General features: G+C 38.3%; 3 protein-coding genes across 3 annotated transcripts; all 3 read left to right on the top strand.

Moving 5' to 3' along the window:
• The first annotated feature begins 306 nt into the window (after positions 1–306).
• Positions 307–1,107, top strand: LOC108606074. The gene has a single exon (XM_017995920.1). It carries the CDS (start codon positions 396–398, stop codon positions 963–965), a length of 570 nt encoding a protein of 189 aa, XP_017851409.1. The 5' UTR covers positions 307–395; the 3' UTR covers positions 966–1,107.
• Positions 1,108–3,605: 2,498 nt separating this feature from the next.
• Positions 3,606–4,552, top strand: LOC108605007. Its single transcript, XM_017994573.2, has one exon. The coding sequence runs from the start codon at positions 3,606–3,608 to the stop codon at positions 4,530–4,532; it is 927 nt and encodes a 308-aa protein (XP_017850062.1). The 3' UTR covers positions 4,533–4,552.
• A 4,453-nt stretch (positions 4,553–9,005) lies between these two features.
• LOC108605005 (transcription factor SPT20 homolog) lies at positions 9,006–11,301 on the top strand (the record flags this gene model as incomplete). The annotated part of the gene is made up of 2 exons (XM_017994572.1): positions 9,006–9,427; positions 10,728–11,301. Coding segments are annotated over 2 exons (996 nt in total), but the record flags the coding sequence as incomplete, so codon positions are not given.
• Between the last annotated feature and the right edge of the window lie 2,182 nt (positions 11,302–13,483).

Below are 13,483 nucleotides of genomic sequence, written 5' to 3'. Positions count from 1 at the left end.
CAATAAAAGCATTTACTTAATAGTATTGTTAATTAACACTGAAAGTGCATTTCGAAAACGAGAATTTCATGGCATTAAATTAAATGTAATAAATTGCAAATTTTAAGCAGTAACAGCTACTGCACTAACTACGCGTAAGTAGTGCCAAAACTAAAACGCAGCTTTTGCATAAATTAAACAAAATGAAAGTAAAGCAATGTATTGGATATGCTGCTGCTATTAACTTTCAATAGCCATGAGCAGAAACAACAGACAGCCTTGACTTTGACATAAATCAAATTTCAAACAAAGTAAGCGAAACAGACATATGCATATAGTTATTGTAAATTTGTTGTTGTGTAAATTCAGACAAATCAATTGCACACCCACACACAAGCGACAGCGAGCGGTGGGAGATGGAACGCCTTTCGATATCAGCACTGGGCATGGCCATTGTGCTGCATTCGGTGCTGGGCATCTCTTATTATTCGCTGCTGGCGCGCGATGCGGCGGCTCCGCTGCTGGGCAGCTGGCTGTTCATCGCCTGCATTGGGGCGCTGCTGCAGGCGGTGCACATATTGCCGCAGTGGTGCCGCAACTGTTCGACCAGCTATCGCCTCGCCATGGAGACGGCCGTCTGCTGCCTGACGCTGGATCTGCTGCTGACGAAGCTTTGGTGCCGCATCGAGTCGCTTTGCCATTGCGCCATTGTGGGCGTACTGCAGCTCATGGTCAGCGAGGAGCGCACATTTCGCGCCTGCGAGTATTGGCTGCTGGGTGCGAGCACCTCGCTCATTGGCGCCTGCCTGCTCTGGTTTATGCTCTGGGCCACGGCGCTGCCCAGCAAGCTGCAGCTGCTCTTGGCCAATTTGCAGCTGAGTGTGAAGCGCTGCTTTAGCCGCAGCCTGCGTCAGCTGGTCTTTGGCTCATCGGCAGCGCAGCTGGAAGTGGTCGCCGAGAAGAGTCAGATAAGCATCGCCAGCTGAGCGCTCGAGCAGTTCACTGAGCAGTCCCAAATTGTCCTAAAATTCGCAGTACGACTTAAATTATAAATGTAAGCGTCTAGTTTTGATTTTTTATTACAAAACAGGCAGCAATACTTAAGCTTTGTTTCAAAGTCTGTCCCAAAATCATATCATATACATTTGAAATAAAATTTTAAGTTTATTCGTTAGTACGCTATTTTAACATGCACATTTTATAAGCATTAATTTTTTTGGGACACATTAATATGTCCCAAAATCTTGCCTAATTGCATTTTGTATTGCCATGCATTCTTATATTAAAATTGATAATAATAATGTGTAACATTATTACCAAACTTGTCCCAAAATCGCATTACTTTGATTTGGCAGCGCTAGCGCTTTAAATTTATTAAACAAACACATTAAACATTTTGCTATTTTAGGTATTTTTATTTAATTTTTGGTATACAGCTGGTGCTCTTGTGTCCCAAAACCTGTAAGCAAGTTACCTAATTGTATTACGCATTGCCATACTTTACTTTATCATATTTATTTTTATAGATAAAACTGTAGTTTATGTATTTTTTAACTTGTATGTCCCAAAAATGCTGCACAACTTTCATGCACTGAATGTTGAAGCCAATGCAATGTCTTATAACATTTTGGGACACAGTTTGCATTTGTTGTTGTCTGGCTTTTGAGTAAATTACGCTGTTTGTTTACACGGAATAGTTTTTCCGCGACCTTGTCTTAACAATTTGCAGGCGCATTAGCAAAGCTGCCGAACTGGTTAAAAGCTCTTTTAGTTATTGGCCGCAAATTGGCAGCGAAACTCGCTTAGACATGTGGCAAGCAATTGCGGAAGACAAGCTGCCGCTGCATGCCACATGCGTCTAATTGTGGGCCGCGCGGCAAGCAACCCACTCTCAAGCCAAAGCGTTTCGGAAGACGGAACAAACAATTGAGGCAGCCGCAACTCGCTAATTTGTAGTTTGAACTAAGCGCTACCCTGTAGCAGAGTGTAAAACTATAAGCAGGGTATTTGGCTAATTAGCGCGTGTTAAACTTGAACTTGAAAACTAACGCCAAACTGACTGTTGCTGCTGCCAATTGTTGCATGCAACAAAACACACACAAATTGCTGCTGCCAAAGCACGCAAAGACGTTTGGCATTTGTTTTTAGTTTTTTTTTTGGCTACAACCGCCACTGCTAATGGCAATTGAGGAAAATTGTTGAGCTTGCCACAAGCTGGCGCCGCCGCTACCTGCTTTTGAGTGTGCAGCACATGTGGCAAGTATAAAAGCTGCAGCTAGCGCCAATGCAGCGTTAATCAAAACGCGTCGCTTGACAGTTTCACATTGAAACAATAACAATAAAAAGTGCCAGCAACAAATTAGTTTTAAACTAAAAACTAAACTAACCAAGCATAGCCAAAGGTGAAGCATTTAGTGTGTGTTTGTGTTTTTTTTTTTTTTATTTGTTTTTATTTGCTGCTTACTGTTTTCATTTTTTAAGCTAAATGTTGTTAATGCCTAAGCATAATTGTTATAAAACAAATGTATAAACGCAGCTGGCAGCAGGTGAAAGTGAATTTTGTGTGTCTGTGTGTGTGTCTGTGTCTGTGGCAAAAGTCTAACGCCCCATTTATGGCATTTGTTTAACATTATGTTTCATTTGCCTATAAGAGTCGCTCAGTCCGTCGTCCGTCTGTCTGTAAAGCAACTTAAAGCTATAAACTATTAGTAAAACATTTACTTAAGGCCAACCCAAGAGCAACAACAACAATAACTAGCTTATGATATAAGTTGCAAAGCATGCGAAATCAATTAAATAATCTGAGCTGATTATGAAAGTCATTAACTTGAAAAATTAATAAGCACCAAGCTGGCATTTGAACTCTTTTGTTTATGTTTAATGAAGAAAACAGTACCAAGCTAGTCTGAAATATTTAACAACAATTTCAATTCGCTTAGCATTACTTAAATTAAATTATTGAATTAATAAAATGAAATATAATAATATGTAAATATACAATTTTTTTTACATTTATGCAATATAAATATTTGAAAGTATAATATTTATATTGCTTAAATTTTAAATTTAATTTCAAATATTTATATTGCTTAAATTTAATTTTAAAACGAATATAATAATTTTTTTGTAGTGTTACTACTTTAAAATATTAATATTGCTTATATATATACAAAAAAATATTTTTATTTATTTTAAAGCGCACTTTAATAAATACATTAATACAAAATTTATTGATAACAAATAGTTTTAGTAGTTTGTAATATATGTTTGCAAAAGATAAATAACAAAAGAATTAATAAGCTAAATAATATTTAGTGTTTATTTTTTATTTATTACAATGCATTTTATGCGTTTTTTTTTAGCTTTTTGTATTAATTCATTAATTTTAACTATTTTTATTTTTTATTTTCATTTAGCTTTAAACTAAAGCTAATTAATTACTGTAAATACAAAGCAGTTAGACACTTAATATATATTTTTTTTAAATCATTTTAAATTTTATTATTATTTGAATTATGCTTTATATATAGCCACAGTCTGTAGATCAGTTCTCAAGTTCAAAAGCGCTTAACTCTCTATCTCTTTCTCTCTCGCACACACACACACACACACTGTAACATGCAGAGATGTTGCGCCAAGCGAAGCTGCCTGCGCTGCTGCTACTCGTGCAGCTGCTGCTGCCACTGCCACTGCTGCATGCCACGCCCGTGTCCAGTCCTGAGATAGCCAACAAGTCTGCCAAATCAGCGAACAGCGTGCAGCAGCTGCAGCAGCAGCAGCAGCAGCAACAACTGCTCAAGTCGAGCAATCAGGATGCGCATCTGAACTCGCTGAGCGCCTATGCCACAAGCTACGACAGTTTGGGACAAATGCCGCAGCAGCAAGCGCAGCCAACTATAGAGGCGGGCTTCAAGCCTTCGTATAAGCTGCCCGAGATGGAAACGAACTTTACGCCCATACAGGATGCTCAGGGCGGCGCTCAACTGAGCATTGGCTATGCCGATGCCAACTTGGCCAGCATGTCCAGTCTGCCCAGCACCCCGATGCTGATGCAATATCTGCCGGCGCAGCTGAGTCAAGACGGCAGCGGCGGCAACGGCGGCGGCGGCGGCGGCGGCGCTGTGCAGTATCTGCAGTTAATACCCACGCGTCCCATTATCGTGCCCATTAGTCCGTATCTGAATGCAGCCAATGCTGCGGGCATGTTGCAAGCCCAGGCGCCCAACATAAATGCCGCTGCGGCTGAATATAATGCACGCGCCGCTGCCGCTGCCGCTGCCATTGCGCCGCCCGTGCAGCTGAGCACGCTGCCCGCTCCAAGCGCTGGCCATGTAACGGGACTGCATTATGCCGCTGCTGGGTTGCAAGGTTATGCCAGCGCCATTGCGCCCGTCGCCGCCTATCGCAGCAGCTATCGCATCAATCGCGAGGCCAAGGACAAGGGACACTTCCCAGCCGCCTTTAGCTTGAACCTCAACGAGTATTTGCCCAACACGCGTGCGGGACACGATGCAGCGCCCGCTGCTCAGCTCTACATCAGAGGCAGATCTTAAATCTTAGCGTGCCACACACACCCACACACACACAGAAATTAGCTGCAGCTTAAGTTGTTTTTTTTTTCTAATTCTAAGTTACAGTGCAATCAAATTTGCTACTAATTGTTAACAATACTTATCGATAGTAACGATATGTTAATATTAATATCAATTTAATTTTTCTTTATGCTATAGTAATAACAAGCGTTAGATTAACAACATTTTTTAAGTCTTTAAGGTTAACAATGCGCTAAGTCTAATAAATAAATATAGTAATGCTTAGCTTACTTATAAATATATAGTTTATTGAAATAATTGTTGAATTGCATTAATCACAACAATCTCTATTTACATATTAATCGATATTATTATTTTTAGATTTTTCAATTACATAAACCACAAACCCAAAGTCAAGTTAACAAAACGCAAAAAAAAATGCAACAAGCTCTATTTACAGTCTTATTTATCGGTACTATCGATATATTATTTTTAGATTTTTCCCAACTGTTGACAAATTTGCTTTGCTTACATAAACGCCCAACCCAAAGTCAAGTTAACAAAACGCAAACAAATCTAGTGGAACAGGGTCAACTAAAGACAATGCCCCAACGCTGCTAAAAGCCCCACACCACTTCACCCTCCCCACCCACACCACACCACACCACACCACACACAAGCAAAGCAGAATGCATGGCCATTGTCTTGGAACGCTATCATAATATTTTGCTGTTAAGTGAAAGTAAACAAGAGTACGATGAAATTTCACGTGTTACGCGCTCAACCTTGAGATTGCGTCAGTTACAACTCTGTTGTCGTCTCTAATTGTCGCATTTTGACATATTCATTTAGCATTAGCATGCTCTGAGCCACACTTGCCCACACTTCAGCTTCAGCTTCAAATTTCGTTCAATTGCTGCAGCTGAAGTTGAAGTTGAGAGGCTGGAAATTTACGCAGCGCGCGATGACAGCGCAAATTGAGAGAGTCTCTTTCACTTTGGAGCGACAGGCTGCACTTAATCCCACAATTAAATGCTCTATAGAAAGAACTGGCATAAATTATAAATAAAAAGCAACAAGTGCTGCTATTGCTTCGACTTATTCCATAAAAATATATATATTGAAAAATTTGATAGCATATATTTCTTAAGTTTTGTCAGTGTTATGCAAATGCTCATTCATTATCTTTCTATATCTTTATTAAAATAATTTTAAAACAATTTTTATTAACTTTTATATTTATTTTTATTGTATTTTTTCTTTATATTATATATATTCATTAATTATCTGCATAATCTTAAGTTTTATCACAGTTATTCGTATATTCATTAGGTTTATCTATATTTAAATAATTTCAAAACATTTTTTATTAACTTTTATATTTATTGTTATTGCATTTTTTCTCAAGTCTTATCAGAGTTATTCATATATTCAGTCTATATCTATATTAAAATAATTTTAAAACATTTTTTATTAACTTTTATATTTATTGTTCATGCCTTTTTCTTAAGTTTTATCACAGTGCTCATTCATTAATTGTCTATATCTATATTTAATTAATTTTTATAAATTTTTTAATAATTCTTATATTTATTTTTATTGTATTTTTCTTAAGTTTTATCACAGTTATTCATATATTCATGCATTATCTGTCTATATTTATATTAAAATAATTTTAAAACATTTTTTATATACAGCTTACAGTAAAATGATTGAACTTAGGCTTAAGTCATATTTAAATATTGAATTATCATTCCAACTGTCAGTAAATCAATATGCCCCATTCATAGAGTATAATGTACCCACAGGTATACCGTTAATTGTGCAGCTTATTAGCGCAACGAATTGCGGTAAATACTTTTGATGTATCCAGCAGTTGTAGCTCTAAATATAATCGATGAACATTACATGCCATATTAATTTAGCTTACAAGTGAGCATTGCTACAATTTCAAAACTTTCAATATGTTGATGTTGTTGATGATCGGACACTGCGGGGGGGTGAAGGATGGTTGATTAGGCTCATCTATCGAGTGTGAGCTTTGAGGGCTTGGTCTGCTCCAATTTTTCGGGTCGGAAGTGAGCGGTCCGCGTCCCGCGTCTGAAGGGCCGCCCGTGTAGTTGAACTGTTCATAACACTTGAGCATGTGTGTAAATTAGCTTTGAAAATAGATTTCGTTTTCGATTTGAATTTCAATTTGGCGATTTACTTTCCATTTCAATTAATTGCGCTTTTGCACTTGCTGTGCTCAACGAGTTTCTGAGTTGAACTTCATGGGCTTGTCGCTGTCTCAGTCGCTTCAGGACTGACAAAGCAACTCTCCAAGCATTTGCATTTAACAATGCGTCCACTTGTCTGTTGCCTGCCCTGCAACACTCGCCACAAACCAAAGCTGTGCGCACTCAGAGCAGCAACTTGGCAGCAGCCGCAGCAGCAGCAGCTTGTAGCTTGGCCTAAGCTAATGGCTAACACCGCATTGGCCGCATTTGGCTGTCTGGCTATAAAACGCACAGTTGGCTTTGGTCACTGTCGCAGTCGCAATTGCTACGTTCAACGGCTTCGGTTACATTTCAAACCAACTAACTATTTTTTTTACACTTTTTTTTTTTTGCTCAAAAGTGTAAAGTTGACAAAGTCAAGTTAAGAACTGACTGAGTGTGCCGTGTATTTATTTCAAATAAAAAGCGTAACAATGGTGCGTTGTGTTTAAAATTATAAAAACATTAAAATTCTATAATTTATATACAATAAATTTGCTAAAGAATTACAACAAAGCAAATTAAAAGCTTTGAAATAGAACTGCAGATATTAAAATCTACTTTGAGCAGTTACAATAAATAAAATCTCAAAATAATATACATAAATACAAATTAAATAAACAATATAAATGTTCAAAAATATGAAATAAAATAAATGAAATATTCTGATAATATTGCAATAAATTAAATAAAAATAAAACAACAATTTAAATGAAAAATATAAAATAATAAATATATTTAAATGAAAAAGAATAAAATATAATATAAAATATAGTTGTATATATACTTGTATATAAAAATAAGCTATATATATTATTTTTATATATTTAATCAATTCAACTGTAGAAAAACAAATCAAACAAATTTGCAACATTTTATTGCTTTAAATTATATAAAAATAAAACAATTTAAATGAAAAATATAAAGTATAGTTTTTATATACATGCATATATACTTGTATATAAAAATAGGCTATATATATGTATTCTATATATTTAATCAATTCAACTGTAGAAAAAGAAATCAAACAAATTTGCAACAAATCATAAACAATACAAAATATTAAATATACGCATCACTAAAATATATTTTGGGCATAGACAAAAATGTTAAAAAATACTATAGAAAATTATATACATAATTTCATAACTTAAGCAACGACTTAACTGCATTTTTTTAACTACAAACTTAAATGTAAAAATTCGAACAACAAATTTAAGCATTAGCTGCTAATTTGCCACAGCGTTTTGCTCGTCAATATTGTTAACTGCTATTGTTAGTGACATAATTGTTTGGGCTTGGACCGCCCAGTAGCGACTGCGACTGCAGCTGTCACAATCGCGTCGTGACATGATTGATTGACACAAGTTTGTGTCCTAAGTCTTTTGTATTTGCCCAGCGGACAAAAAGCAAATTAAGCGTATTAACGCTGCCAATTGCCAGTGAGGTGCTGGGGGGGGGGGGGTCTAGCTGCCATTAGGGCTCATCAATCAAGCTGCATTTGCATGTGGCAAATTGTTGGCGCTTCAAGTTGCATCGATCGTCATTAGCAAGTGGAGCCACAAAAATAATTAGAGAGCAGTGAGCGCTTAAGTGGCGCACACGCAACTGTGGCAACTTGTTGTTGTTGTTGTTGTTGTTGTTGTTGTTGCTGCTGCTGCTGCAGTTGGCCCCGAGCCTAGCAGAGTGAATGCTGCGAGATACAAAATTGCAACTAGTTTTATTTTTTTTTTAGATTTTATTAAATTTTTTACGTAGATGATTTCAGTTGCTGCTTGCAACATAGCGAATTGCAATGTTGCAATCGAGCACCAAACGCATCGAAATTGAAATTGTTGCCACTAGAAAAAAAAAAAATAAAAAAAGATGCCGTGACAAATGGCTGTTAGCCAAACGGCTTTTGGCCTGAGATTGCTCTGAGTTTTGCGGTTTTTAGAAAGGCACAGACCAACGGCCACGCCCCCGCTACACCGCTTATCAACTGTTGCATAGCTTGGCCTTGCCACCCACAAAATACTTGTAATTTAACGCATCACTGCACACGCCAAATGCCACCAAGTGGGCGTGGCAGCGGCCACAAGCGAAAGGTGGCAGCAGCAAACCTTTCACCAACAAAAATAAAAAGCACTTGCCGCTATTTGCATATGTTGCAACTTGTTGTGTGTGCAGCTAAGTGAAAGCCCTAGCCGCTGCTCTAATCATATAAATTATATTTCATTTCATGCACTAATCGTTGCCATTTTCTTGCCACTTGCAGCTGCAACAACTGTCGCTGCTCTGCCTGCTGCTGCCTGCCACACTTGCGGTGCTTACTGCCAACTCTGGCACACGCCACTACGACGATGACAACACAGCGCTGCAGCTCAGCCTCGAGGATCTGGAGCGCGAGCAGCAGCAGCAGCAGCAGGAGCAGCGCTACGATCTGAATCGGCCGCCGCTGCTGCCCACGCGCTACGAGTGGCATCCCAGTGTGGCAGCCAGCCTGCCACCCAGCTACGTGCACGATGCCGCACAGCTGGAGCAGAATGCGCAGCGCCAGCGCCAACTGCAGCTGCAACAGCTGCAACAACTGCAGCAGCAGCATCAGCAGCTGAGCGCCGGCTACGCTTTGCCGCCGCAACTAACGCGCGGCTTCTTTCTGCTCAACAGCAACGACATGTAAGTGAACTTTGAGTTAAGCTGCGCAAGTTTTTTAAGCTTTGCTTAAGCTGCAGCGCTTTGCTTAGCCAAGACACGCACACAGCAGCAGCAGCAGCAGCAGCAGCTTGAGCATAGCTTAAAGCTTTGCTTGTTAACTTGGCTATTTGTATTTTAGCTAAAATTTGCCATTTGAGTGCGCAAAATATTTGAGCGTAGCAAATTTGAAACACAATTTTGAAAGCAGCTGCGCTTTTTTCATTCAACTGAGAGTAAAATTAAATAAACAGTAAATAGCTTAACTATTTTTTTAAACTTACAAATTAGCTTATTTAAAATGCAGACATTTAAATAAATAGCTAAACAGTTTTATTGCTTAAAATTGCGTTACCAGAATATTTATGCTCGTAAGAAAAATTAGTTGGGCTATTAATTAAATGGCTACACTTAATGCAAATGGCATGAAATATAGAAATAAACATTAATATAAAAAATACTTGGGCATGGCTTGTATAGCAATTTAATAAGTTGCCAATTGCTAATTTATTTATTTAGTTCAATTGTAACTTGGAATTAATTCTATATGCAGTCAGAGCAACTGAGGCCTTCAGGCTAGCCAATTGCTAAAGCAGAACTTGCTACAAAATATTTATAAAAAAAAAATTGATTTTATGCACAAACATTTCTAAACAAAATGTTAGCTTATAGCGCATATCTTTACGATATCAATTTAATATAATTTATAGATTAAATTTATATAAAGTCAAAGCCATAAAGAATTGAAAATTGTTGGAGCTGTGCAAACTTTCGATGCTTAGAACGAAATACACTTAAATTAAAATCGAGTACTAAATAGAGTGCAAGTTGAAAGTTTTTCGCTTGCACTGCAGTGAAAGGGTGGGGGTGGGGGGGAGGCGTAAATTGTAGCCCTGCAGTCATTTGTCATTTGCAATGAGTTGCAGAATTGGCTGCAAATGAGCGTAAATTAGAGTTGGACAGACTGAGATGAAGAGAGTGAGAGATGCCAATGCCTGCAAGCAGTTGGCAGCCCTACGGCTCAGCTAGAGTAAAAGAGTGGGGGGTGGGGTGGGAGTTTACAGCGCCTGTGGGTGGGTGTTGAAATGTCAGTTTCACTCACGACACACTCCAAACTTTTGGCTTCCGACAAAAAGTGGCAAATGGCAATGTGATTGCTATAATAAAATGGACAGAGATTAGATAAGCGCTTGGCTCGTTAACACATACTCAGACTCACATCCCAACGCCTTTCTCTTAGCTCAGCGACGCCAGCAGCAGCAGCAACCAGCACAGCAGCAACCAAACCGGCAACAGCAACGCGACTGCTTGAGCCGATTGTGCCCTTTGAACTGAATTTGCAGCAACTGCAGCAGCTAAATGGCATACGCTACCAACAGCAGCAGCAGCAGCAGCAGCAGCAGCAGCAAGCGCATCCACTGCGGCCACCATACAGTGCACCACCACCACCGCACCACTTGCTACTCCAGCAATCGAAGCAATACGCCTACGCTCCCTATGCGCCCGCCATACGCAGCTATGCGCCCAATGCGCCACGCATACCGCTGCCCTATCCGCCCAGCTTCGTCAGCTTCACCACGCGCCGTCCACAGCAGCAGAGCAGCAAGCAGTCCGCCTTTCGCCCCTCGCCGCCGGACAGCACGCCCGATCTATTTGCCGGACGCGCCTCCAAGTCGCTGCTAGAGTCCTACATACCCAGCTGGGAGGTGCTGCGGCTCATTCAACAGCATCAGTATCAGCAGCAGCCGCAGCCACGCCCACTGCAGCGACAAACGCTCGCCTATGCCGTGCCCAGTTTGCGTCTCTTTAAGCGCGACAATCGGATTGTCAAAAAGTCATTAGCAGCCCAGCCCAACTAAATTTTAGTTACCACTTACCTACTTTTGTTTAATTCATTTTGCTTAACATTAAATATTTATTGTATACCAAATGCAGCTCTCTCGCTCTCTCTCTCTCTCGCTCTCTGCTTGTGTCTCACGTCTTTGCTCACATAACAGTCCAATGCTCCTCCAGCCATTTAAAGCGCATCACACAAATTCGCAATTCGAAACCCAAACACAGCTTTCAATAGATATGTGTGATCTTTTGGCAAATACGCTTACCACACTGAGAGCGACTACGCGGCGTATGTGTAATGCTAAATTATTTTGATTTGAAATAAAAATTAACGCAATCGTTTAATACTTTTATTACTCAATTTTAGGTGAGTCGAGTATTGAGCTAAAATGTCGATAAATATTAGCAGAATTTATCGATAATGGCGTTTTATTATTACATTTTAGACGTCTTGACTATTTAAAAAATATGCAAAATAAAATATTGATAAATATTAGTAACATTTATCGATAACGTCGTTTTAAGTCGATAGTTATAAGCAACATTTATCGATAACGTGGTTTTATTATAAAATTTTAATCGCCTCGAGTATTGAAATACAAAAATTACACTATTGAAACATTTTTTAAAGCTTAAAACTTAACTTCGAACTATTAATCGATAAAAATATAAGACTACACTATTCAAACTATTAACACTATTAACAAACTCTATTTAAATTATTCAATTCAAACTTTGCTATTTACAAAGCTATAAACTTAAAGTAAAGCTAAAGTTATCGATAAAATCGTTGTTAGCCAGCGAACTCTGAACTCTTATTATTAATGTCAATTAAACTATAAATTTAAACAGACAAATTGATAGCCAATCAACAAATGTGCTTACTATATTTAGTGAAAGAAAGAAAAGCGCACAAAATTATCGACATTTGCCATTTGTAGCTGATTAAACTTACTTCGCTTACAAACTGTATTTAAACGTCGCGACGTTAGTTTATTTAACAAAGACAAGCCCGCTGTAGTTTTTGCTGCTGTTGTTGCTGCTGTGGCTATCAATGAGCCATGGCTGATGTAATCGCAGCCATAAAACCCAAAACAGTCAACAATAACAAACAATTATGCTGGTCGCATTAGCAAAACGCCAACGCCAGCGTCAGGCAGGGGGGTGGAGTGGGGGGAAGATGCAACTGTTGGTTGTCCTCAGTGTTTGCGGCGAATGCGAATTATGATTTGTGTGGCACTGTGTTTGTTGTATGTGCCAGCGACTTAGGCGACGTGCCACGTTTTGTGGCTGCTGCTCGAAAGTCCACACAACTGTACAATTTATGCAAGTAGGAAGCGTTGCAGCAGCATCAGCAGCAACAACAATAACAACTGTGGCATCTTTTTTTGGCTTTGACTGTTAATGAAGTTGCAAGCAACAAGTTGCAGCTCTGCCGCTGCCGCTGCCTCTAATTGTTGCATTGTCTGCTGCCGTCGCTTTATCATCAATTTAATGCATATGCAAGCGAACAGTTAACCCCTCCCCCCCCCCTCGCCGCTACCCGCACTCTCTTAAGCGTTTAGTTGGCAAATGTGGCCTAAGGACTGTGTTTAAATTTAAATAGCGTTTTTTGTTTTTGTTTTAAACGTGTGCTAGTTTATTTTTCATTGCATTTCCGTCTTCACATGTGAAAAATTTAAATAGTAGCAACAAATTCATAACATGGATCTATATAAAGATATAGGATCCTTGCTAAACTGCTAACTATAGCTGCGCACTTATTTTTAGCAAACATTTTCAATTAACATTCAAACTTTAGTTCAAACTATAGTAAAAAATTGTTTTCGATTTGTATATTTAAAGAAAAAACAATTGCAAAGTGGCAAATAACACTTTAAAATTTAAATTTTAGCCATTAACAAGTTGCTGATAAAGCTAATTTATATTTTTAATTTAAAACAAATAACAATGCTTAAATAATTAAATAGTTTTAATGGAAATTTCTAGCAAACGAATTTTATTGTTTAAGTTGCAAAGTTCTTTTTCGAAAGCAACGAACTATATATTATTAAAAAATAAGCACACAAATTTGAGGCTTACAACAAATTAATTAAAATTACATTTTTCAATGTTTTTATTTAATTTTTGCATTTATGCTTGTAAACTGACAACTTTGCATACATTTAAATTGCGAATCAATCAAAAGGGCAAATACAAAGGGCC

This window comes from Drosophila busckii, chromosome X, assembly GCF_011750605.1.
Source record: "Drosophila busckii strain San Diego stock center, stock number 13000-0081.31 chromosome X, ASM1175060v1, whole genome shotgun sequence".
NCBI classification, from domain to species: domain Eukaryota; kingdom Metazoa; phylum Arthropoda; class Insecta; order Diptera; family Drosophilidae; genus Drosophila; species Drosophila busckii.
This window is presented reverse-complemented; position numbering and strand designations above follow the sequence as displayed.